Source organism: Macaca thibetana, chromosome 3 (assembly GCF_024542745.1).
Source record: "Macaca thibetana thibetana isolate TM-01 chromosome 3, ASM2454274v1, whole genome shotgun sequence".
Lineage (NCBI taxonomy): Eukaryota > Metazoa > Chordata > Mammalia > Primates > Cercopithecidae > Macaca > Macaca thibetana.
In genome coordinates this window covers 85,183,731-85,211,621 of record NC_065580.1, presented here as the reverse complement: position 1 = coordinate 85,211,621, position 27,891 = coordinate 85,183,731, and the positions used below count along the sequence as shown (strand labels likewise).

At 35.6% G+C, this 27,891-nt stretch overlaps 1 protein-coding gene across 16 annotated transcripts in view; it reads left to right on the top strand.

Moving 5' to 3' along the window:
• DGKB (diacylglycerol kinase beta) overlaps positions 1 to 27,891 on the top strand; it is a 778,174-nt gene that overhangs the window by 292,469 nt on the left and 457,814 nt on the right. For all 16 annotated transcript variants that reach the window (XM_050783046.1, XM_050783047.1, XM_050783043.1 and 13 more), the window contains 2 exons: positions 3,437 to 3,510; positions 11,045 to 11,119. In XM_050783046.1, the coding sequence (XP_050639003.1) occupies positions 3,437 to 3,510; positions 11,045 to 11,119 (149 nt within the window). The remainder of the gene's footprint in view (positions 1 to 3,436; positions 3,511 to 11,044; positions 11,120 to 27,891) is intronic.

Below are 27,891 nucleotides of genomic sequence, written 5' to 3'. Positions count from 1 at the left end.
GTTTTTTTGTTGTTTTTTTGTTTTGTTTTGTTTTGTTTGCATGTGATACCATATTACTCTATCTCATTTATTGTTTAACTGTTTTGAAAAGACACTGGGTTCTGTAGAGAGCCTCAAACACAATGGAAGAGTCATGGGAGATTGAGAGCAGGTCCAGGGTTCTTTCATGCTTTAAACAAATCAACTAAGATGTCATCTGTTTTATATGCTGTTCTACTTCAGATGATCTCAAATGCTGTATAAATATGTACTTCAAAGAATGAATAGTTTTAAGCTGACAGAATTTTTGATATAGTTGTGTTTTTGTCTTTCACCTCCTACTCCACCAAAATCTATCACAAAAGGGACACAATATCTTAGGATGGCAATAAACATGTTTTCAGAATAACTGAGTTTTACATCTTATTTCACAATTGTTTCATGAAAGTGACATTTCTAAATTCATAGACAGATTAGATACAGTTCAAAAGAGAATTAGTAAGCTTCAATATAACATTGGTACCTAACTACATTGGTACCTCAGATCCCATTTAGGGTTCATCAGTTGTCCTAATAATAGTTTTTTTTTCCACAAAACTAGTCCAGAATCATATTAATTTTCTGTTATTGATGGTTGTATTGTGTGTGTGTGGTGTGTGTGTGTGTGTATATATGTATATATGTGTATTTGAGAATGTTTCCATATGTAGGAAATACTAATGTAAATGGGAGTGGTAGTGATGGAGCAGAATTTTGGCAACTTACTCTCAAGTGGCTGTGGGAAAAAGTTAATTATAGAGTCATTGCAACTTTTCTGTAAATTTGAGATTAAAAAATAAAAATATTACAGTAAAATTTTAAAAATATTAATGTAAGATATTTCCGTAAAACTTTATTCACAAATATCAGATGTACTGAGTTTCAGAAACTAATAAAACTATTTATATTCACTTTATCAGTGGACATGTTTTGCATTGCAATACAATGCAAAGATAGTTCTTACCTGAGTGACCTCTCTGAAAACCAGAATCTGCAATCAAACAGTCAGATCAAATTAACTAATTTAAAGACTGCATGTAATAATACCTACAATTTTACTTATCTCATACGTTATATGTTAAGACTGTCTGAAAATGAACTCATACTCAATAATGAGAAAAGTATTATGTAAAATAATGGTTGCTAATTGATTGATATTATTCCTGTATATCCATATTGAATATTCAACATTTGCCACTTGTGGAATATCGTCATTGTTCTAAGCTCTTTAAATTCACTGATTTTTCTAGTACATTTAATCTGTTTTTCCATTTAACTACTCCAAAAATTACATCAAGATTTTGTATTTTATTTTGAGATGCCTTACAGACTATAATCTATTCCAGTGGGATATTTGTTCATAACAGTATATAACTTAAAACACAATTTTAATTCCCCTTTACTTAATAATTTATAGTGATGTCTATAGATATTCTAACAATTAAATATCTCTGAAAGACATTTCAAAGCATAGTTTGAAAATAATTTGATATGTTGGACTCAGTATGAATTTTTATATAATCTCATATAGTTATAAAATAAATGTTGACTTTAGGGAGAAAAGGAAAACTCATCCTAATGAGTATTTGGGGTTCAGATTTAATACTTTGCTCATGCTTAAAAACTATTTACCTTGAGATTCCCATTTCTACTTAGAAACAATTCAAACTGACTAAAAAGTCAACTAAAACTGCATCTATTTATTATTGTGTATTTGCTTATGAAAACGTTAGGAATTTCAGCCTTGTAATAGGATGAGAAATAAAAAAGATCGAACGCAGGTTTTTAAATATAGGTTTTTTTTGGTGGTTTTTCTTTTTTTTTTCATTTTAGTTTTTAATGGGAGGAAGGGGTACCCATTGCAATCTGAGCCACCATGGCTTAAAGATGATAGGCACTTTATATACATTAATTGATAGCACACATTTGGTTCAGGGGAGACCTGGGAAGTTAGTGCAGAAGTTTCTCCTGCTTATCCTTCTCCCAGCTGAATTAGAGACAAATTACGAAGAAAAAAACTTTGTCTTCTTTGCAATGGAAAGTAAAATAGAAACAGATACAGTAAATTATAATGAGAGCTAGTTGGATACGAATAGAAAAATTACGAGTATCTCACTCAGTCTTCCCATTTCGGTAATGTGAAGATTTTAACATTTCCCTGTTGCCTATTCTCATTAGAAAAATGCCATTTTACTAAATAAGTGGAGGAAAATATGTTAGTAGAATATTTTAACTTATATAGTTAAACAGGCAGGAAGGAAGGGCATGATATGGTAAAAATTAGTGTTTTTAATTGTCTCATTAAATATTTAAGAATACTTTCTAGGGGAGAAATAACACTGCAGTAAAGATAATTTGAATCTACTTTCAAAAAAGCAGATTGATCCAAAACTGTTCCACTTAGTATTTAGAGGACACAATTAGCTGAATACTTTTGTTATTAAATTTTGTTTTCATCAAACTGTATTTAGATGGGAGTTATATAGGGTTACATTGAATAGGAATACTTTTATTTTTAAAAGTCTATTATTTAACATTGGACTCAGGTAATAGACAACACTTGTCTTTTCCCACCCTATGTAAAACAACTCTACCCATACAAATACGTGCCATCACCTTACCTGCTTTATTTCCCATCGTGGCATGTTTCATTACTAAATATGTATTTGTTTATTGCATATTTCTCCACTATAATATAAACTCCATTAGGACAGCAACTTTGCCTTTCTTGTTCAACTGAGAGCTGAGTTGTGATGAAAGCAGTAGCACATGATGTACAGTCAAGTCAATTCCTGTTACCTGAAAGAGAGATCAATAGTTAATGGACTCTATTTAGCAAATAGACTTGATTAACTAGCAACCTATTCAGCAAGCAGGAAAAGAAGGCACTGAACAAATTGTGTAGATAAGGACTCTTAGGCCAAAAGGGACCTCAAAGAATCTTATTGAGTTTCTTTCTAGTTCACAGGTGGTTGGGAAGATGTATTCCACATATGCCTCAAAACTCTCACTTAGGACTCCTGCATAAAAGGAGGGCCCTCTATAAGTTCATCTACTTCTTTGCTTCTCATCCCTTTTCCCTCGAATTCTGCTTTATTTTAGCTCATTCACTTACTATCTGAAAATCGTAACTTTTGTTTTCATCTTACGGGAATTACAAATGTTATTCCCTCTTCCTGACTGCCTTCCCCTCTGCCCTCTACCTAGATAGGCATGCCTTTCTTTGTAGAGGAAGTTTTCCTGTTGAACACACCACACACACACACACACAGACACACACACACATTCACACACACACATTGCAGAAAGTAATATTATTGAAATTGCGTATGGTATTTTATAATTTAGAAATAACAAGGAGTCTTATTCATATATAATAGGCCTAATAATTTTTCCATATATATAACTTTTCTTATAGATCACTCCTGTGCCTGGTACTCACCCACTTTTAGTTTTTGTGAACCCCAAAAGTGGTGGAAAACAAGGAGAACGGTATGTTTTTAAATTAATTTTAGTGTCTATTTCACATATATGTTAAAAAAATAGACAAAACGATGACGTAAAAATGCTTAAAAACAATTATTCCTGTCTGCTAATTTTAATGCAAAATAAATGATGCTAGCATGTAATATGTTTATATGATCTTGTTTTTAGGATTGAAATTTTAATACAATGGCCTTTTGTAACTATTTTTATTATTATAGCTCAGGTGTTTGAATTATCTCTACCCCACCTATCACCCCTATCACCTAACAGAGAGTCTGGCTTCATAAATATTGTTGAATGAAAATTGGTTCTCTAAATGGTTACCAAGATGAATCCAGGTAAATCATAACTCAGTACTGAGGAACAGAATTTATACCCAACTCCTAGGCAAAATATATTATAATGATTTTCTTCATGTGCTTTTTGGAGAACATGATGCCATATTTCCTGGAGAAGTACAATATATTTAATCTGAATACTAATGTGTTGCATTATCAGGTATTTCATCATTCTGGCTGATAACATTTTATTTTGTAATGAATGAATGATTAAATTACATTATTTAATACAAATATGAAAATCACTACATTGAAGAGTAAATCTTATGTCTTACTAAAGATGACATTCATGAACAAAAATGCAGTTATACCTGCCTTAATGCTTTTTAGATACCTCTCCTAATCTCAACCAAAAATAAGCAAGCAGATGAAAGCACTCATAACAAACATGACAATAGTATAACAAATTTCCTTTGTAGTTCACCAAATAGCAAAGTTGAAATGTTTCCATGAAAAAAGTAATTTTTTCTACCATTTAAATTTCTAGCTTTCTTTCCATGAAATGAAGAATGCTTTTCATTATTGAATCAACAAAACATTGTTGCTTTAAAGAGTGTGAGATTTTTATCCTAGCACTTTGGGAGGCTGAGGTGGGTGGATCATGAGGTCACTAATTTGAGACCAGCCTGGCCAACATAGTGAAACCCCGTCTGTACTAAAAATACAAAAAAATTAGCTGAGCATGGTCATGGGCTCCTGTAATCCCAGCTACTTGGGAGACTGAGGCAAGGAGAATCGCTTGAACCTGGGAGGTTGCAGTGAGCCAAGATCGTGCCACTGCACTCCAGCCTGGGTGACAGTGTGAGACTCTGTCTCAAAAATAATAATAAAATAAAATAAAAAGTATAAGTTTTTTTCTTTTCATCAATATCTAGTTATATTTTACACCTGTAAACATGATAGAAAATATTTTAAATAAATAATGTTTTAATAATTAAAAATATTCCCAATGCTTTATTAAAGGGAATAGTTTTACTCATAAAATAATAATTAAATAATGATGCTGAAATTACTTTCTTCTTTACTACTTACATTCTGTTAGCTGTATATATTATTGATAGCTTGAACAAAAAAGAAAACGTTCCACAAATAATTAGATGAGACTTAAATCCACATTGGAAATTACAGAAAATTGAAGCTTGAAGAGAAAAAAAATAATATTTTCAAAGGAAAATATTTTTTTCTCAAATTAAGATAATATGAATCTCAGCTTTGTCAAAGATCAGATGGCTGTAGATGTGTGGTATTATTTCTGAGGACTCTGTTCTGTTCCATTGGTCTATATCTCTGTTTTGGTACCAGTACCATGCTGTTTTGGTTACTGTAGCTTTGTAGTATAGTTTGAAGTCAGGTAGCATGATGCCTCCAGCTTTGTTCTTTTGACTTAGGATTGTCTTGGATATGCGGGCTCTTTTTTGGTTCCATATGAACTTTAAAGCAGTTTTTTCCAATTCTGTGAAGAAACTCGTTGGTAGCTTGATGGGGATGGCATTGAATCTATAAATTACCTTGGGCAGTATGGCCATTTTCACGATGTTGATTCTTCCTATCCATGAGCATGGTATGTTCTTCCATTTGTTTGTGTCCTCTTTGATTTCACTGAGCAGTGAAAGGATTCCCTATTTAATAAATGGTGCTGGGAAAATTGGCTAGCCGTAAGTAGAAAGCTGAAACTGGATCCTTTCCTTACTCCTTATACGAAAATTAATTCAAGATGGATTAGAGACTTAAATGTTAGACCTAATACCATAAAAATCCTAGAGGAAAACCTAGGTAGTACCATTCAGGACATAGGCATGGGCAAAGACTTCATGTCTAAAACACCAAAAGCAATGGCAGCAAAAGCCAAAATTGACAAATGGGATCTCATTACACTAAAGAGCTTCTGCACAGCAAAAGAAACTACCATCAGAGTGAACAGGCAACCTACAGAATGGGAGAAAATTTTTGCAATCTACTCATCAGACAAAGGGCTAATATCCAGAACCTACAAAGAACTCAAACAAATTTACAAGAAAAAAAAAAACAACCATCAAAAAGTGGGCAAAGGATATGAACAGACAATTCTCAAAAGAAGACATTCATACAGCCAACAGACACATGAAAAAATGCTCATCATCACTGGCCATCAGAGAAATGCAAATCAAAACCACAATGAGATACCATCTCACACCAGTTAGAATGGCGATCATTAAAAAGTCAGGAAACAACAGGTGCTGGAGAGGATGTGGAGAAATAGGAACACTTTTACACTGTTGGTGGGATTGTAAACTAGTTCAACCATTATGGAAAACAGTATGGCGATTCCTCAAGGATCTAGAACTAGATGTACCATATGACCCACCCATCCCATTACTGGGTATATACCCAAAGGATTATAAATCATGCTGCTATAAAGACACATGCACACGTATGTTTATTGCGGCACTATTCACAATAGCAAAGACTTGGAATCAACCCAAATGTCCATCAGTGACAGATTGGATTAAGAAAATGTGGCACATATACACCATGGAATACTATGCAGCCATCAAAAAGGATGAGTTTGTGTCCTTTGTAGGGACATGGATGCAGCTGGAAACCATCATTCTTAGCAAACTATCAGAAGAACAGAAAACCAAACACCGCATGTTCTCACTCATAGGTGGGAACTGAACAATGAGATCACTCGGACTCAGGAAGGGGAACATCACACACCGGGGCCTATCATGTGGAGGGGGGAGGGGGGAGGGGGGGGGAGGGGGGAGGGGTTGCATTGGGAGTTATACCTGATGTAAATGATTAGTTGATGGGTGCAGCACACCAACAAGGCACAATTATACATATGTAACAAACCTGCATGTTATGCACATGTACCCTACAACTTAAAGTATAATAATAATAAATAAATTAAAAAAAAAAAAGATAATATGAATCATGTAGAATGACCCTTAATTGAATATTTGCCTTCCCTTTCTGCCAGTACATATAAATAATTTTCCCTAAATTAAAAAAATACATATACATATGTATAGTTACCCTAAAATCTTAAGGAAATTAAACTTACTGGAGGCTTCAACTTTGAACTCTTCTCTATACACATCCACTTGTGTTTTGTTCTTTATTCATTGACTGGGACCACGCAAAGTCAAATGTAATGTAAATATGTTTTAAAGGTGATCTGTTTTGAATGCAAACATAATTTTTCTGCCTGCATTAGAGGCACCTTTCACAAGGTGATTCCATTCAGTGTTTTCTTTTCCAAATTTCTTGGCTTTTTTAACTTTGATGTTAGACAAGTTGCAAAATGCCACAGAATCATAAATCCACATAAAGTTTTCCATATCAGTCAATAAGTCTGAAAATGTTCACATATGTGTTCAGGCAGCAACACTGAGTTGAATCCAAACTCTGCTAGTGACTGGGAATAAGAGGCATAAGGCACAGTCATGCAGAGAGGCAGGGACATAAATAGATCTATTGCAATACTATATATTACAGGTTAAACTAGAAATGTTTAAAATAAAAGTTCTATTGAAGTTCAGAGAAAGAGATAACTATCTCTGAAGACCAAGAAGTCTTTAGAGAAGAAGTAGCTTTTGTATTGTTTCTTATATGATAGATGTTTGCCCGATGAAAGAAGGAGAAAGACAGACTTGTGAAATGGCAGGGTGTCAACCAAGAGGAATTTACCAGGATGACAATGTAAAGAGAAAGAGGGGAAAGATGAGAGATAAAGTGTGGCTGAATTGTGACGGTGTCTGAATTTTATATTGTGAACAACTGGACACTGGCATAAACTTTACATCATGGATAAGGCATGACTGTACTTAGACAATAGTATAGAGGAGGGCTGGGTTGCCAAGAATTTTATAAAGCTGGTGAAAGAACTTGAAGACCTTAACTAAGGCAGTGGGATAGAATAGCCAGGTTTGATAGGCATTTTTTAAAGTTTGTTGCCAAGGACAATGTCAGATAGGGTGTTTCCTAGGTTTTCTTTTAGGAAGACACAGAATTGTCCACTAGTAAGTTCAGGTGCCAGGGAAAAGAGGGTATTGAGAGCAACTCTAGGTGATATAAGCTGATATTACATACTGAATTTGGAGAATTTTATCAGTAAATATTATAAGAAAGTGTTTATAAAATATATAATCATATTTTCATGTGTGTATAAAACCAATTTAGTAACCTAAATATATCCCTTAACTTAAAAAAAATCTTTTTAATTTCAACTTTTATTGTAGATACAGGAGGTACATGTGCAGGTTTGTTACATGAGTATATTATGCTCAGGTAGCAAGCATAGTACCCAACAGGTAGTTTTTTTCATATCTTCCTCCACTCCTTCTTCTCCCACTCTGGTAGTCTCCCATGTCTATTGTTCCCATGTTTATGTCTGTGTGTTCTCAATGTTTAACTCCTGCTTAACGTTGCATGCAGTACATGCAGTATTTGGTTTTCTGTTTCTGTGTTAATTCACTTAAATCTCCATCCACATTGCTGCAAAGGACAAGATTTCATTCTTTTGTAATGGCTGTGTAGTATTCCATGCTATATATGTATGGCATTTCCTTTATCCAGCCCACCATTGATGGATACCTAGGTTGATTCCATGTCTTTGCTCTTGTGAATAGAACGGGAATGAAAATAAAAATGTATGTATCTTTTTGGTATATGGTGTGTTTTCCTTCGAGTTTACACCCAATAATGGGATTGCTGGGTTGAATGCTGGATCTGTTTGAAGTTTTTTTTAAAAAATATTCAAACCATTTTCTACAATGGCTGAACTAATTTACATTCACAACAACAGCATAGAGGCATTTCTTTTTCTTTGCAGCCTTGCCAATATCCACTGGTTTTTGACTTTTTAATAATAGCCATTCTGATTGGTGTAAGATGGTATTTTATTGTGGTTTTAATTTGCATTTCTATGATGATTAGTGATGATGAACATGTTTGCATATGTTTGTTTCCTGCTTGTATGTCTTTTAAGAAGTGTCTGTTCATTTATTTTGCCCATTTTTAATGGGGCTATTTGTTGTTGCTTTTTTCTCATTGATTTAAGTTCCTTATAGATTCTGGATATTATACCTTTGTTAGATGAATAGTTTGCAAATATTTTCTCCCATTCTACAGGTTGTCTCTACTCTGTTGATGGTTTCTTTTGCTGTGCAGAAGCTCTGTAGCTTAATCAATTTCTGTTTTTGTTGCAATTTGAGGACTTAATAAAAATGTGTTGCCAAGGCCAATGTCGAGTGGGATATTTCCTAGGTTTTCTTTTAGAAACGCGGTTTGGGGTCTTACATTTAAATTTTTAATCCATGTTGAGTTAATTTTTGTATGTGGTGAAAAATAAGAGTCCAGTTTCATTTTTCTGCATATGGCTAGCCCGCTATTCCAGTAACATGTATTGAATAGGAAGTCCTTTCCCTGTTGTTTATATTTGTTGGCCTTGTTGAAGATCAGGTGAAGGTTTGTAGCTATATTTCTGAGTTTTCTATTCTGTCCCATTGGCCTGAGTGTCTGATTTTGTACCAGTACCATGCTGTTTTTGTAATTGTAGCCTTATAGTGTGATCCTTCCATCTTTGTTCTTTTTAGCTTAGGCTTAATTTGGCTATCCAGGCTCTTTTATTGGTCACACATGAATTTTAGAAGAGTTTTTTTCTAAGTCTTTGAAGAACGACATTGCTAGTTTCCTAGAAACAGTGTTAAATCTGTAAATTGCTTTGGGCATAGTAGCCATTTTAACGATAGTGATTCTTCCGTAAGCATGGAATTTTTTTCTTTTTTCGTTTGTTTGTGTTATCTCTGATTTCTTTCAGCAGTGCTTTGTAGTTCTCCTTGTAGAGTGCTTTCACCTCCTTGTTTAGTTGTATTCCTAGGTATTTCATTGTGTGTGTGTGTGGCTATTGTAAATGATATTGTATTCTTGACTTGACTCTGCCAGGATGTTATTGAAGTGCTGTTGATTTTTATACATTTATTTTGTGTCCTGAAACCTTGCTAAAATTCTTCAGTTCTAGCAGCCTTTTGGTGGAATTTTGAGAGTTTTCTGAGTATAGAATCATTATCAGTGAAAAGAGAGAGCTTGACTTATTTTCTTATTTGGATACCTTTTATTTCTTTCTCTTGTCTAATTGCTCTAACTAGAACTTCCAGAACTATGTTGAATAGGAGTAGTGAGAGTGGGCATGTTTTGTTCCAGTTCTGAAGGGGAATGCTTCCAGCTTTTGCTCGTTCAGTACGATGTTGGCTGTGGGTTTGTCATAGATGGCTTTTACCATTTTGAGGGATGTTCCTTTGATGTCTAGTCTGTTGAGGATTTTATTTTTAATGAAATGATTTTGTATTTTATTAAATGCTTTTTCTGCATCTGTTGAGATAATTATATGGATTTGCCTTTTAATTCTGTTTATGTGGTGAATCACATTTATTGATTTGTGTATGTTGAACCAACCTTTTATCCCAGGAATAATGCCTAACTGATTGTGATAAATTAACTTTTTGATGTACTCTTTATCTCTTTACTTTTAGTATTTGTCTAAGCATTCATACCATGTGAGATATGTGCATGCATAGAAACATTTTTATTGCATTTATTTATAAACATTGTTTTCTTTCAGAAAAAAAATTATTTAATACATGCTGCTAAGACAGTTTAGCAATTTTGTGAGATGACTGGTCAAGATCTTGTTTATATGAAATGATTAGGCCAGATGAGGCTACATTCTTTGCTTACATGTACATATATACAATATACCATCCCATTTCATATAGACGATAGATAATTTTCAGATCTATTAGAGATCTGTAGAGGACAAAGTATTCACAAGGATTTATTGAGAGAAGATATTTAAGCAATTTTATACTGAAATATTTAAAAAATATGTGTTTATTTGAAATCCAATTAGCTAAATAATGTTCAAAAGAGGGTTAGAGAATATTCTAAATTCATATGCATATTAAGGATGCAAGCAATATTTCTAACTTATGAACTATATTGCCTTAATAGTGACAACTAAACCTTTTAAAAAACCCTTAGTTCCTATTGAGCTGTTGGACTTCTGATATTATTGATTCAAAATTTAGTAAATTGATAGAATTTTTTATTAAATTATATAATTAATTGCAACTACATATATTTATGACACTGAGAGACATTACTTATTTTAAAAGTGTTGAATATTATTGAATTTTTTTCCCATATTTTCACTTTTATAGAATTTACAGAAAATTCCAGTATCTACTAAATCCTCGTCAGGTTTACAGTCTTGCTGGAAATGGACCAATGCCAGGGTAAGTCCAAGGATAATATTATTACCATTAACTCAATTAATGTTAATTAATTAAATAAACTGCCTGACATATCTAGAAATAATGTTATTTGAATACAGCAGCATATTAGTACATAAAAATGAAATATCAACTACATAAGAGAAACCAGTGCAAATACTGTTTTTCCAAATAGTCAATTTCTAGCAGATTTTTCTTCTTTCTAAATATGGTGAAGTAATGCTCCTTATTGTACTAATAATGATAATAATCACACACACAGAGAGACAAACTAGCTGAATGTTAGTTTGAACACTGCCACACCATATATTTGAAGAACCACTCTCTTTTTGTACTTCTTATATATATTTTAAAAAAAGAGAGAGAGAAAGTAAGCTAGTTAGCCCATTTATGCCTAGTGTTCCATTACTGGAACACTAAGCATGTAGGAGTTATTTATATCCTACAGCTCAAGGTCATCACCGAGATCTGATTTTTAAATTCAAGTTAAATTTTAAAAATTGCAACCTCCAGCATAAATGGGTTAATGAAAAAAAATTTTATGATTTATTACTTACAAAATCTAATCGCTATCACTCTCTTATAACATACTTCATTGTTAACAGGTAAGATCAAGTAAAATAAAATATATTTTTAAACATATATGTATACTTTTGATGTCACTAGTATGCACCTATACAAATCATCATTAACTTGGTTTAGTTAAATAATTAATGTCATTTTCTTTCATTGACCTCTTTTCTTTCTATCAACATGAGGGTAAATATTAGACCACATGAAGTGGACAGAAGCTCTATAAGCTTTATTCATGCTTCATATTTTTATTAAAAAGCCGTTGATTTAAAATAAGTCTTACATCTCATTCTCAGGAACCAGAAACCAAATATTTTAATTGTACGCTTTCAAAAATTCAGAATAAAATTTGTACCATAGTGTCTGATACAAAAAATACATTCATAAAGTATAATTAATTAGCATAGCTTTCAGTATTATATTCAGCTCTTTCTTCTACTGCTTTGCTGCGTGCTGTCTGGGATCAGTTTCCCAATGCTGAGCAGCAGTCTGCAGAACCTCCTTCCTGTAGATGACAGGTTCACCACAGAAATTCAGTTCAGAACAATGTATTTGTCAAGCTCCACACTCCAGAATCTAGAGGATCATGATCAGACTGTTGGCTAAGTGAGCTGGCTACATGCAGGAAGTCCCAATATAGATAAAGCCAAGCAAAAGTAAAGTATTGTAAATTCAGAAGCTCAGTCAGAATGGCTCTTTTTCTTGTCCTTTAATATTCTCTGGAATTCAAAAAAGTAGCTCTTCTGTAGAATTAGGATATTGTGCATTCAAAACTGTTGCCATTCCAAGACCCCTGTAAGTTGAATCAAACTAAGTTAATCCAGGATTTTCCTGTATTTCATAGTTAAACAAGAAAACAAGAGGTCAAATGGCTCTGCTAATTACAAGCCTTATAGTTTAACCTCTGTGTGACTTCATTATCTTATCTGTAAAATGAGTATTTGTGCCTGCCTTGTAGGATAGTTGTGAAGTTAAATGGGATAATGCCTATGAAGCAAATAACAATGTGCTTACCGCATAGCATGCCCTCAATGAATGTGGCTTATTATCCATATTATTTGTACAAATATGAATTAATAATTAATAAAAACATGACTATTGTGTAGCTCTATGTAAATACATTGGAATAAATTTGATTTTAGCCCTGTTCTCTCATTTCACGTTTTTCCTACTACCCTTTAAATACGTACTACATGTTTCCTTCTACTCTTTCAATTCTAGGCATCCTATTATCTTCTGCTCTATCTTAACATATTTTAAAAATGAAAGTAATATATGTAACTGTAAAAAGCCTACACTACAATAAATATTATTTAGAAAAAAATTTAACGGTCCCACTTTGAGCACTACTACTCCTCAGAAATTAGGAGTGATTGTTTGGTGTATCTTACCAAACAATCTAATACAAACATGTAAATGAGCATATTCCTGTCTATCTTTACTATATTTATACACACACACACACACATATATGTTGGAAAGATAGGTAGATAGTTTTTTACATAAAAGAATATAGATTTTATATTGGCTTGCAACTTCCTTTCTGTACTCTAAAGCAGGTGATACACATTGTTCCATTTCAGTAGATATTGATCAGTTTCATTTTTCTAACTGCTGCATATTCCATAATTATGTGGGCCATCACATTACTGATGAATATTTAGATTGCCTGTGTTTTACAATTATTACCAAATATACTACATCAATATCTATCAATTTATCTGCATATTCTTGAAAGTATGTTCAAATATTTTTATGGAATCAGTGGCTATGGGTAGAATTGCCTGGCTGAAAATATTCAAAGTCAAAAGTTTGTTTTAAAAAATGAAGTTAAATATTTGTGTTGAACTTTTAGCTTCATCTTGATCACCATGAGAATGTCCTGTTTGCCTCTGATACTGATGCCCACACTGCATCCCTAGTGTCAGACTCAGACTTCTATTAGAGAGCTAGTCTTCGTTTATCCTAAAGGCAAATGCCACAGGTAGTTGCTCAGAATGGGGACTCTGACCAGGCTATGATGTTGTCCTTTCTTTGAACCCAGTGACTGATCTCCTCCCAACCCTGTTTCTAGCTGTATTGCCCCTCATCATGCTAAGAGTGTCCTATTGCAGTGATTCCCTTTTAATGTATGGCTTTAGAAGTTGCTCTATTTCATAAAGTCTCCCTATTACTCTGATACCCTTGGTGATTTATACATTTTAGTTTTATCACCGTTTCTAGTTTATTAATTTTCCAATGCTAACAATAGATTTTTTGAATGCATACTCTTGTAAGTGTAGTATGCATTTTATCTATCACTTTAAACCTGCAGTTATTCATTCTTCCAAATTCTTTTAAAATGTTTTTTCCTTTTTACCACACCAGATTGATGTATTATTTTGGTATACAACTCTTCTTTTATCCCAACTTTATTTTTTTTCAAAAACTTTGTTTATAAGAGGAAATAACTTTCTTGAACTAAAACTATTCCTAATCTAAACTTTCTGGCAAATACTGAAACTTATTGGGCATTTCATTTTTATCTTTAATTATTTTTAAAACATAAATGGGTGTGTATTATGTGTTTCCATTCTATCTCTTTATATAAATCATCTCTCCCTGATCCTGACTATTCTGTTTCAAGGTGTCTGAAACAATAGTCTATTTCAAATCATTGTTTCCTTCCTAATGGAACATGTGATATAATTGAATACATTATTTGGCGGTATAGGTTAGCTAGAAGAAATGAAATATGAAATATAAATTACTCTTGGGTTTTACATAGCAATATGTTTTCCTTCACTACATTAAAATAAGTATGTATAGCTCTAGCTGTACACCAACTTCACATGTTAATGTGACTTATGAAAAGTTCATACCAAGTTTTTTGTATACTTGTGACATTACTTTTCCCCTTCTGAGTCTAATCTTCATGAAAATACAGATGGTCTATTCTCACATTATTTCTAAAATTTTAAGTGAGAAATAGGAAGTACTTATTGAATTGAAATAAAATACAAGTTAACTTTAAAATATGTAAATTATTTTTCAGATTGATCAGGATAATTAAGAATAATTAATTGTTTGTGAGAAAGCTGCTCTTAGAAATCTTTGCTTTTATCTACCTGAACTAAATACAAAAGACACATATTTTAAAACTATAATGCAACAGTCAACCTACAGATTTACATATTTCAAATATCATGCATATTTCTATAGTGAAACTTTGGAATACATTCTCCTATTAAAATAAATGTATAATTTAGAAAATGCGTAACAGACTCCACAGATTTCATTACCTTCTTAATTTAAAATATCATTTATATAACCAAATTTCTACCATATTTTATTTAAGTAAAATCTCTCTTGAATCCGAGCTTATGACCTTTTACATATGCTTCTTGTTATGAAATTATGACACAGAAATGAAGAGAATCCTCAAAAGGCTAAGGAAATGTTCATCAAAATTTAATTGAGCGCTTTTGCAAATTTCAAAAATAAAAATTTTTCTTTACTAATATAAAAGTGAAGCACTCAACTCTGTCCTTCTTATGATTAATCATAAAATAAAATGCAGATGATTCTGCAAGCTCTCCCCCAATTAAATGTGTAAGCATAATTCTGATTCTGCATTGGTCACTGGAGTGATAGAGTTTGAAAATTGATTCATGCTTCTAAATTAAAGATCTACAGATTAATAAAAGTAACAAAAATATGTTACCACAATTAATAAAGTCACATAATTGCTTGTCTTTCACACAAATTCCCCCCTTGAGTCATAGTAGGTTTTAGTCACTTTTTACATGCATCCACAAATGCACTATGATTTTAAAGATGTTGAAAAGTCTAATTTTTATTATCTCTCTCACCAACAAAGGCCAAATAGCAATTAGACTAGAGATCTATGTGTCACTGTTTAAAGACTATTGCCTATCAAAATTGCTGAAACACTCTAAAGAAACAAACACGTTCTGAATTGGCCATTTGAAATGCCCGGTTCATATTTGTGTATGTGCTTTAACTTGTGTTTTATTCTGTTCTGGCTGCTATAACAGAATCCCTTAGACGGGCTAATTACAAAAAATAAAAATAAATGTACAGTTCTGGAACCTGGGAAGTCCAAGATCAAGGGACCAGGAGATTTGGTATCTGCTAATGGCTCACTTTTTGTTTCCAAGGTGGTGTCTTCTTGCTGCATCCTCTGGAGGGAATTAATGCTGAGTCTCCAGAAGGCAGAAGGGTAGAAAAACAGCTGGCTAGTTTCCTCAAGCCCCTTTATGAAGGCACTAATCCCATTCATAAGCGCAGAGTCCTCATCACCTAATCGCATCCTCAGTACCCCACCTCCTAATACTATTGCATTGGGCACTAAGTTTAAGCATTAATTTTGGAGACATATGAATGTTCAAACCATAGCATTCTGGACTGGATCCCCCAAAATTCATGTTCTTCTTACATACAGATACATTAAATTAATTCCATCCCAATAGCCCCCAAAGTCTTAATTTGTTTTAATACCGACTCAAAAATCTCTAATCCGGAGTCTCATCTAAGTATCTTCTAAATCAGATATGGATGAGACTCAAGATAGGATCCATCCTGAGCTAAATTGCTCTTCTGCTGTACCCCTGTGAAATCAAACCATTTCTGTTGTTTATAAATTACCCTTTATGGACTTTTAGACTTTACAGTCTAAAGTATTTTGTTATAGCTGCCAGAATGGACTGAGACAGAATTGGTACTGAGGATCGAGGTGCTAGTGTAACAAATTCCTAAAAACGTAGATGGTGCTATAGAATGGGTAGAGGCTACAATATGGAGGAGGAGGAGGAGAAAGAGGAAAGAGGAGGAGGTAAAGGAGGAGGAAGAGGAGAGAGAGGAGGAAGAAGAGGAGGTAGAGGAGAAGGAGGAGAGGTTGAGGAGAGAAGAAGAAGAAAGAAGACCATAGAGAGAGCTTCAGTCTTAGAGATTTCCTACGTGGTTGTGAACAAAATTTTGCTAGAAATATGGATAAGACAGGCCATTGTAATGAGGTTTCATAGGAAAACGAGGAACAAGTTATTCGCAACCAGGGGAAAGTCAATCCTTATTATGAAGTGGCAAAGAACTTGGTCGAATTTTATCCATGTCCTACTGTTTTGTGAGGGGTTGAATTTGAGAGTGATGAAATACCACAGTGTGATACTTGTTAAAAGAAACCTCTAAGCAAAGTATTGAGGGTGTGGCATGGCTTCCCTTGACTGCTTATAGTAAGATGTGAGAAGAGAGAAATGAATTAATGACAGAATTTGTCATCAAAAGGGAAACAAAAATTAAGGATTTGACAAATTCTCAGGCTGACCAGTTTGTAAAGAAAGAGAAAGCATGTTCACAACAAAACACCAAGGGTGTCACCAGTGAAAGTTGGATGAGTAGATTAGTATGTCTAGAAGGAATCCAGAATGCTATTCATCAAGACAATGGAAGAGTGGCCCTGAAAATGTTTCAGAGATCTTCAAGGCTGCCACTCCCATCACAGGCCCATAGTGTCAGGGTCTTGAGGAGGGAAAGGCTTCAAAGGAGGGATTCAGAGCACCTGTGGGATCTCAGGGCTCACTTCCCAGAGCTGCCTCAAGTTTCTGCTCAATACATTCTGATCCAGCACTCCTGGGCCACTCCATCTGTGGCTAAAGTGAGCCTCAGTACAACCAGGGCCACCCTTCAGGAGACAGAGGTGGTAAACGTTGGCAGCGTCCAGCTGGTGCTAACTCTGCAGTCACAGAGTGCAAAAGCTGAGAAGGCATGCCTACATCTGCCTAGATTTCAAAGGATGGAGAGGTCCTGGAGATCCCCAAGCCCCAGACAGAGAACTGCTACATGGTTCAAGCCCCTGCGGAGAGCCTCCACTAGGGCAATGCCTAGTGGAGCTATGGGGGCTGGGCCACCTCTGAGACTCCAGGCTAGTAAAGCCAGCCTGGGAGAGCTGTCGGCATTTAACTCTAACATGTGAGAAACGCAGTGTGGGCTTCACACAGCAAAGCCACGGAAGGAATGGGGTTTTCTGGAGCCTTAGGGGCTTAAACTCTGCACAGTGTGTCCAGAAGGCAGGATACATAGTCAAAGCAGGCTATTTGGTTTTTGTTTTTCCCAGTTTTAAGAGTTAATGTTGTTTGCTTTGTCGGGCATTGGACTTACTTGGGACCTGTTAATCCTTTCTTCCTTCCTATTTATCCCTTTTCAATGGTATTGTCCATGCTATCATCCACCATTGTATTTTGGAAGGACCTAACTTGCTTGATTTCACAGGCCCACAGCTGGTGGGGAATTTTCCTCAAAATAAATTGTACCTTGAGTGGTAACTCTATGTGATTTAGATGATGGTGAGAGGAGACTCTGGACTCTAGACTTTTTAGTTGATGCTGGAAATTATTAAAACTTTTAGGGCTCCTGGGATAGAATGGATGTATTTTACATAACAGAAGAACGTAAATTTTGGGAGAGCAGAGGCAGAATGCTATCGTTTGAATACTTGTGTCCCTCCAAAATTTATGTTGAATCTTAATCATGAACGCAATCATATTAAGAAGTGGAGCAATGAGTAAATGATTAGCTTATGAGGGTTCCACCCTCATGAGTTGGATCAATGCCCTTATAAAATGGCTCAAGGGAACTAGCTCTCTCCTTTCCCTCTCTACTGCCATGTGAAGACATAGCATTCATCCCTCTGCCATGAGTGGATGCATCAAGAAGGTGCCATCTTTGAAGCAGATAATTAGCCTTACCGGACAACAAATCAGTTGATGTCTTGATCTTGGACTTCTCAGCCTCCAGAAATGTGGGAAATAAATACCTGTCATTATAAATTATCCAGTTTCAGTTATTTTCTTGTAGCAGCACAAATGAACTAAAATAATCTGTTTCTGATTTTTTTCTATAGGAGTTAAGTGTTTAATAACATATTTAACTTAAATATCCTCCTATTTACTGTTATCTAAGCATACATAGTAAAATTACTGGCTCAAATTTACCTCCAGCTCCAGGCAGTTAAATGATCATAGCTTACCAATAAGTAAAAATAAGACAGCCCATACCAGATAAATTGATTCAAAACATTTATTCAGTGGCTCCCAGATACCAGGAACAATCTTATCACTGCCAATCTACTCTGAACAAAACAGATCATAACTCTTGCCCTCACAGCCTTATATTTTAGTGATGGAAAACATATATTAAACTAACAAACAAGTGAAATATACATATATTAGCAGGGAATGTGAACAAAGAGTGTGCATTGTTGGTGAGGATTCTGTGGTTCTTTTAAATGAGGTGGACAGAGAAGGACTGGCTGAGTACAGATGTGAAGATGAGGAGGTAGCTCATTGTCATCTTGAAGAAGAGCTTTTAAGGCAGAGAGAGCAGCATGCATAAAAGCATCACGACTGAAAAATATTGTACAAGTTTGAGAAACATTAGCAAGAAGGCCAGGGAGACTAGAACAGAGTGAAGGGCAGTCGGATGTCAGAAAGGTACGAAGCACTAGTTCACACAGGGTTTAGGATTACTGTGACCATAATAATTAGGTTTACCTAAGACTCTTTGGGGTTATTTCTGGTGTCCTGGCATCTGTCCCAATTTAGCATTTGCCCAGGACTTTTGTATTTTAAGTATTGCTATTAATAAATTCATTGCAATAAAGAATGATGATGATGTGTTTGGCAACCCTCAAATTTCTAAATCCAGCTTTTGCTATGTTATCCTCTTGTAATGTGTAAGACACACGTCCAAGGAACAGAGATCTTACTTTAATAGGTAATCATTATACCTAAAATGTGACCAAAAATAAACTCTTTTTCCAACGTTTTTTAAACACAAAAACAAGTGACAACTTTTGAAGAATTGGTATCCCTTTTATGCCAGTCCATTATGCTGTGGTCTGGGTCGCAGAGCTCTCTGAGAGTTGCAAAGGGGCACAAATATGCCAATCAGCAATGCCTGTGGAGATATTGACAAATCATAGGTTAGATGTTCATGAAATGTATGTGAGAAAAAGAGCATGAGCAGTTTTACCAAGAACGTATAGTGAGTGGCTTGAATATACTTCCTCAATGTTTTATGTTTCATTAAATATATAGTTTATAAATATTTACTTTTATAATAGATTTTTATTTTGCAATAACACTTTTCAGCAAAAGATAGCTTAAAAATAAAATGTCTTTTAAATGAAAATAATCCGAATTTCAAAACAAAAATAGTTCTCAATTTCTGTTTCTTAAAGAGTTGATGAATACATAATCTGTGTGAAATATTTATGAACATTTACCATCTGCAATGAGAGCTCTAGTGATATCATTGACTATGTAGAAATCAGTAAACACAACTATGCTGAAGAAACATCAGCATCTGCTTTAAAATTAATTGTTAATTCTCTGCCCCAAAGCAATCATTTAATATGCAGAAAGTCCCTTTGCATATCACTCTTTGAAGCATGACTTTTCGTTTAGATCAAATAACTTTTCAAAATTAGTGTTCATTTTCAATTCCAAGTTTCTTTATGTGTATTATTAATGAAGTTATAGCTGTTAATATCTTGACTCCATTAGCAGAACTTTTCCAAAAGATCAAGTAATGCCATTTTTATATCAGAGTGATCAGAATGTTTTAAATGAAACATCTGTTTGTTGTAAAGATGATTTGAATTCAATTCATGCACTCTAAATGAAGTTTTTGGAAGTTCATTTGGATGAGGGCGAGACATTAGATATTAGTGATGGTGCTCTCATAAAATCAGTACAAAAGTTTAGCACTACTGATACAATGATTTCCTTCTGTTTTAATAATTTGAATGTAGGTTTTGGTGAAGCACACTATCATGGCAAAAACATGATTTCTAATAAAGTAATGAATTGATTGATAAAAATTGTGCTTTAAATTGGTTGCTCACATCAATTATAATCACATCCAAAGAAATTTTAATATTCTAATAATTAAAATAAAAGCCATAATTATCATATTGCTTGTATACATGCATACACATATACACACACACATAAATTATTCAGTTATTCTACTGATTCAGTAGTCACCCAGGAACCTTCTGTACCAAAATAATAATAATAATGACTCAAGTTTTAGGTAACTCAAGTAATAAAGTCCTGTAAAAATCTCTCTGGACAACACTCCTTCAGCCAGTCTTTTCCTGCTTATATATACCCTCCTCTTCTATTTAAAATCTGCAACTCAAGGAGCATAAAAGTTTAAGGTAATTTAATATAGAGGTAATCAGCATATAGAAATCTACAACTTGAATTATATTATTGGATAACAATGTTGTTCGTAATCAAGACAAGTTTAACCTAATAAACACACTCCGAAAAGACAGATAATTGGATTTGGGATATAATAAATTTGATAAAATTGATACAAATTATATTTACAACTGTTAAAATCATAAATATCTTGGTGTCTAAGATACTAATCTTCAATTATGTACATGTCATTTCCTGAAAATGGCAGATGTTTGTTGAATTCATAATGTTTTATTCTCCAATTAAATTATTTACTTTTATTTATCTCTTCTTGATGAGTCATATTTTTTCCATTTAGTTACCTTTATGCCTATAGTTAGAATTCTGTGAAATTAAGTTATCCTTTTTTTTTTTTGAGACGGAGTCTTGCTCTGTCACCCAGGCTGGAATGCAGTGGGAGGATCACTCAGCTCACTGCAAGCTCCACCTCCCGAGTTCACGCTATTCTCCTGCCTCAGTCTCCCGAGTAACTGTCGTATTTTAAATTATGGTCTCTGACCAGTATTACGCTATAGTAAGATGTGTGCACAGAAGCAGATGATCTTGAAGGCAAGGAATCTTCAACTTCGGTGTCTCTCCCTTGCAAGGACTCCTTTCAAGACTACAGGAAGGATCTTAGCAATGTGGCTGTATTGCCTTTCTCATTTGAGTTTTTAATATTTTAAAAAGAGGATATTTTAACTACAAGAATTTTTACGAACAATGTTAGTTAAGCCAGCTCAGTAGTAATGCATAGAGAGGCAAATATATCAATGGAAGATAATTAAGAGCCCTCCCCCATGCCCTGTATATGTATTGGTACTAACTAGAAAAATTGGGCATCAATATGGAAAAATAAAAGTAAAACAGTAAAAAAAAAAAAGACTTCTGTCTCCATTCCAACTCCTTTTTCATCACACTTTACCTAGTGACTAGTAGCATTGGAATGAGCATGAGCATTTTAGGATTTGACTAAAAGAGGATGAGATCCAATTACATGATTGAATTCTGAGGCTTATAATATGTGGTTCACTGATCATTTTGTGTATGGTTGTTTTTTTTTTTTTAATTTATTTATTATTATTATACTTTAAGTTGTAGGGTACATGTGCATAACGTGCAGGTTTGTTACATATGTATACTTGTGCCTTGTTGGTGTGCTGCACCCATCAACTCGTCATTTACATCAGGTATAACTCCCAATGCAATCCCTCCCCCCTCCCCCCTCCCCATGATAGGCCCCGGTGTGTGATGTTCCCCTTCCTGAGTCCAAGTGATCTCATTGTTCAGTTCCCACCTATGAGTGAGAACATGCGGTGTTTGGTTTTCTGTTCTTGTGATAGTTTGCAAAGAATGATGGTTTCCAGCTGCATCCATGTCCCTACAAAGGACACAAACTCATCCTTTTTGATGGCTGCATAGTATTCCATGGTGTATATGTGCCACATTTTCTTAATCCAATCTGTCACTGATGGACATTTGGGTTGATTCCAAGTCTTTGCTATTGTGAATAGTGCCGCAATAAACATACGTGTGCATGTGTCTTTATAGCAGCATAATTTATAATCTTTTGGGTATATACCCAGTAATGGGATGGCTGGGTCATATGGTACATCTAGTTCTAGATCCTTGAGGAATTGCCATACTGTTTTCCATAATGGTTGAACTAGTTTACAATCCCACCAACAGTGTAAAAGTGTTCCTATTTCTCCACATCCTCTCCAGCACCTGTTGTTTCCTGACTTTTTAATGATCGCCATTCTAACTGGTGTGAGATGGTATCTCATTGTGGTTTTGAATTGCATTTCTCTGATGGCCAGTGATGATGAGCATTTTTTCATGTGTCTGTTGGCTGTATGAATGTCTTCTTTTGAGAATTGTCTGTTCATATACGTTGTCCACTGTTTGATGGGGTTGTTTGTTTTTTTCTTGTAAATATTGAGTTCTTTGTAGGTTCTGGATATTAGCCCTTTGTCTGATGAGTAGATTGCAAAAATTTTCTCCCATTCTGTAGGTTGCCTGTTCACTCTGATGGTAGTTTCTTTTGCTGTGCAGAAGCTCTTTAGTGTAATGAGATCCCATTTGTCAATTTTGGCTTTTGCTGCCATTGCTTTTGGTGTTTTAGACATGAAGTCTTTGCCCATGCCTATGTCCTGAATGGTACTACCTAGGTTTTCCTCTAGGATTTTTATGGTATTAAGTCTAACATTTAAGTCTCTAATCCATCTTGAATTAACTTTCGTATAAGGAGTAAGGAAAGGATCCAGTTTCAGCTTTCTACTTATGGCTAGCCAATTTTCCCAGCACCATTTATTAAATAGGGAATCCTTTCCCCATTTCTTGTTTCTCTCAGGTTTGTCAAAGATCAGATGGCTGTAGATGTGTGGTATTATTTCTGAGGACTCTGTTCTGTTCCATTGGTCTATATCTCTGTTTTGGTACCAGTACCATGCTGTTTTGGTTACTGTAGCCTTGTAGTAGAGTTTGAAGTCAGGTAGCGTGATGCCTCCAGCTTTGTTCTTTTGACTTAGGATTGCCTTGGAGATGCGGGCTCTTTTTTGGTTCCATATGAACTTTAAAGCAGTTTTTTCCAATTCTGTGAAGAAACTCATTGGTAGCTTGATGGGGATGGCATTGAATCTATAAATTACCTTGGGCAGTATGGCCATTTTCACGATATTGATTCTTCCTATCCATGAGCATGGTATGTTCTTCCATTTGTTTGTGTCCTCTTTGATTTCACTGAGCAGTGGTTTGTAGTTCTCCTTGAAGAGGTCCTTTACATCCCTTGTAAGTTGGATTCCTAGGTATTTTATTCTCTTTGAAGCAATTGTGAATGGAAGTTCATTCCTGATTTGGCTCTCTGTTTGTCTGTTACTGGTGTATAAGAATGCTTGTGATTTTTGCACATTAATTTTGTATCCTGAGACTTTGCTGAAGTTGCTTATCAGCTTAAGGAGATTTTGGGCTGAGACAATGGGGTTTTCTAAATATACAATCATGTCATCTGCAAACAGGGACAATTTGAGTTCTTCTTTTGCTAACTGAATACCCTTGATTTCTTTCTCTTGCCTGATTGCCCTAGCCAGAACTTCCAACACTATGTTGAATAGGAGTGGTGAGAGAGGGCATCCCTGTCTTGTGCCAGTTTTCAAAGGGAATTTTTCCAGTTTTTGCCCATTCAGTATGATATTGGCTGTGGGTTTGTCATAAATAGCTCTTATTATTTTGAGGTACGTTCCATCAATACCAAATTTATTGAGCGTTTTTAGCATGAAGGGCTGTTGAATTTTGTCAAAAGCCTTTTCTGCATCAATTGAGATAATCATGTGGTTCTTGTCTTTGGTTCTGTTTATATGCTGGATTATGTTTATTGATTTGCGAATGTTGAACCAGCCTTGCATCCCAGGGATGAGGCCCACTTGATCATGGTGGATAAGCTTTTTGATGTGTTGCTGAATCCGGTTTGCCAGTATTTTATTGAGGATTTTTGCATCGATGTTCATCAGGGATATTGGTCTAAAATTCTCTTTTTTTTTTGTTGTGTCTCTGCCAGGCTTTGGTATCAGGATGATGTTGGCCTCATAAAATGAGTTAGGGAGGATTCCCTCTTTTTCTATTGATTGGAATAGTTTCAGAAGGAATGGTACCAACTCCTCCTTGTACCTCTGGTAGAATTCAGCTGTGAATCCATCTGGTCCTGGACTTTTTTTGGTTGGTAGGCTATTAATTATTGCCTCAATTTCAGAGCCTGCTATTGGTCTATTCAGGGATTCAACTTCTTCCTGGTTTAGTCTTGGAAGAGTGTAAGTGTCCAGGAAATTATCCATTTCTTCTAGATTTTCCAGTTTATTTGCATAGAGGTGTTTATAGTATTCTCTGATGGTAGTTTGTATTTCTGTGGGGTCGGTGGTGATATCCCCTTTATCATTTTTAATTGCGTCGATTTGATTCTTCTCTCTTTTCTTCTTTATTAGTCTTGCTAGTGATCTGTCAATTTTGTTGATCTTTTCAAAAAACCAACTCCTGGATTCATTGATTTTTTGGAGAGTTTTCTGTGTCTCTATCTCCTTCAGTTCTGCTCTGATCTTAGTTATTTCTTGCCTTCTGCTAGCTTTCGAATGTGTTTGCTCTTGCTTCTCTAGTTCTTTTAATTGCGATGTTAGAGTGTCAATTTTAGATCTTTCCTGCTTTCTCTTGTGGGCATTTAGTGCTATAAATTTCCCTCTACACACTGCTTTAAATGTGTCCCAGAGATTCTGGTATGTTGTATCTTTGTTCTCATTGGTTTCAGAAACATCTTTATTTCTGCCTTCATTTCGTTATGTGCCCAGTAGTCATTCAGGAGCAGGTTGTTCAGTTTCCATGTAGTTGAGCGGTTTTGATTGAGTTTCTTAGTCCTGAGTTCTAGTTTGATTGCACTGTGGTGTGAGAGACAGTTTGTTATAATTTCTGTTCTTGTACATTTGCTGAGGAGTGCTTTACTTCCAATTACGTGGTCGATTTTGGAGTAAGTACGATGTGGTGCTGAGAAGAATGTATATTCTGTTGACTTAGGGTGGAGAGTTCTATAGATGTCTATTAGGTCTGCTTGCTGCAGAGATGAGTTCAATTCCTGGATATCCTTGTTAACTTTCTGTCTCGTTGATCTGTCTAATGTTGACAGTGGAGTGTTGAAGTCTCCCATTATTATTGTATGGGAGTCTAAGTCTCTTTGTAAGTCTCTAAGGACTTGCTTTATGAATCTGGGTGCTCCTGTATTGGGTGCATATATATTTAGGATAGTTAGCTCTTCCTGTTGAATTGATCCCTTTACCATTATGTAATGGCCTTCTTTGTCTCTTTTGATCTTTGATGGTTTAAAGTCTGTTTTATCAGAGACTAGTATTGCAACCCCCGCTTTTTTTTGTTCTCCATTTGCTTGGTAAATCTTCCTCCAACCCTTTATTTTGAGCCTATGTATGTCTCTGCGTGTGAGATGGGTCTCCTGAATACAGCAGACTGATGGGTCTTGACTCTTTATCCAGTTTGCCAGTCTGTGTCTTTTAATTGGAGCATTTAGTCCATTTACATTTAAGGTTAATATTGTTATGTGTGAACTTGATCCTGCCATTATGATATTAAGTGGTCATTTTGCTCGTTAGTTGATGCAGTTTCTTCCTAGCCTCGATGGTCTTTACATTTTGGCATGTTTTTGCAATGGCTGGTACCGGTTGTTCCTTTCCATGTTCAGTGCTTCCTTCAGGGTCTCTTGTAAGGCAGGCTTAGTGGTGACAAAATCTCTAAGCATTTGCTTATCTGTAAAGGATTTTATTTCTCCTTCACTTATGAAACTTAGTTTGGCTGGATATGAAATTCTGGGTTGAAAATTCTTTTCTTTAAGAATGTTGAATATTGGCCCCCACTCTCTTCTGGCTTGGAGAGTTTCTGCCGAGAGATCTGCTGTTAGTCTGATGGGCTTCCCTTTGTGGGTAACCCGACCTTTCTCTCTGGCTGCCCTTAAGATTTTTTCCTTCATTTCAACTTTGGTGAATCTGGCAATTATGTGTCTTGGAGTTGCTCTTCTCAAGGAGTATCTTTGTGGCGTTCTCTGTATTTCCTGGATTTGAATGTTGGCCTGCCCTACTAGGTTGGGGAAGTTCTCCTGGATGATATCCTGAAGAGTGTTTTCCAACTTGGTTCCATTTTCCCCCTCACTTTCAGGCACCCCAATCAGACGTAGATTTGGTCTTTTTACATAATCCCATACTTCTTGCAGGCTTTGTTCATTTCTTTTTCTTCTTTTTTCTTTTGGTTTCTCTTCTCGCTTCATTTCATTCATTTGATCCTTAATCGCAGATACTCTTTCTTCCAGTTGATCGAGTTGGTTACTGAAGCTTGTGCATTTGTCATGTATTTCTCGTGTCATGGTTTTCATCTCTTTCATTTCGTTTATGACCTTCTCTGCATTAATTACTCTAGCCATCAATTCTTCCACTTTTCTTTCAAGATTTTTACTTTCTTTGCGCTGGGTACGTAATTCCTCCTTTAGCTCTGAGAAATTTGATGGACTGAAGCCTTCTTCTCTCATCTCGTCAAAGTCATTCTCCGTCCAGCTTTGATCCGTTGCTGGCGATGAGCTGCGCTCCTTTGCCGGGGGAGATGCGCTCTTATTTTTTGAATTTCCAGCTTTTCTGTCCTGCTTTTTCCCCATCTTTGTGGTTTTATCTGCCTCTGGTCTTTGATGATGGTGATGTACTGATGGGGTTTTGGTGTAGGTGTCCTTCCTGTTTGATAGTTTTCCTTCTAACAGTCAGGACCCTCAGCTGTAGGTCTGTTGGAGATTGCGTGAGGTCCACTCCAGACCCTGTTTGCCTGGGTATCAGCAGCAGAGGCTGCAGAAGATAGAATATTTCTGAACAGCGAGTGTACCTGTCTGATTCTTGCTTTGGAAGTTTCCTCTCAGGGGTGTACTCCACCCTGTGAGGTGTGGGGTGTCAGACTGCCCCTAGTGGGGGATGTCTCCCAGTTAGGCTACTCAGGGGTCAGGGACCCACTTGAGCAGGGAGTCTGTCCCTTCTCAGATCTCAACCTCCGTGTTGGGAGATCCACTGCTCTCTTCAAAGCTGTCAAGCAGACTCGTTTGCATCTGCAGAGGTTTCGGCTGCGTTTGTTATTGCCCTGTCCTTAGAGGTGGAGTCTACAGAGACAGGCAGGTTTCCTTGAGCTGCTGTGAGCTCCACCCAGTTCGAGCTTCCCAGCAGCTTTGTTTACCTACTTAAGCCTCAGCAATGGCGGGCGCCCCTCCCCCAGCCTCGCTGCTGCCTTGCTGGTAGATCACAGACTGCTGTGCTAGCAATGAGGGAGGCTCCGTGGGTGTGGGACCCTCCCGGCCAGGTGTGGGATATGATCTCCTGGTGTGCCTGTTTGCTTAAAGCGCAGTATTGGGGTGGGAGTTACCCGATTTTCCAGGTGTTG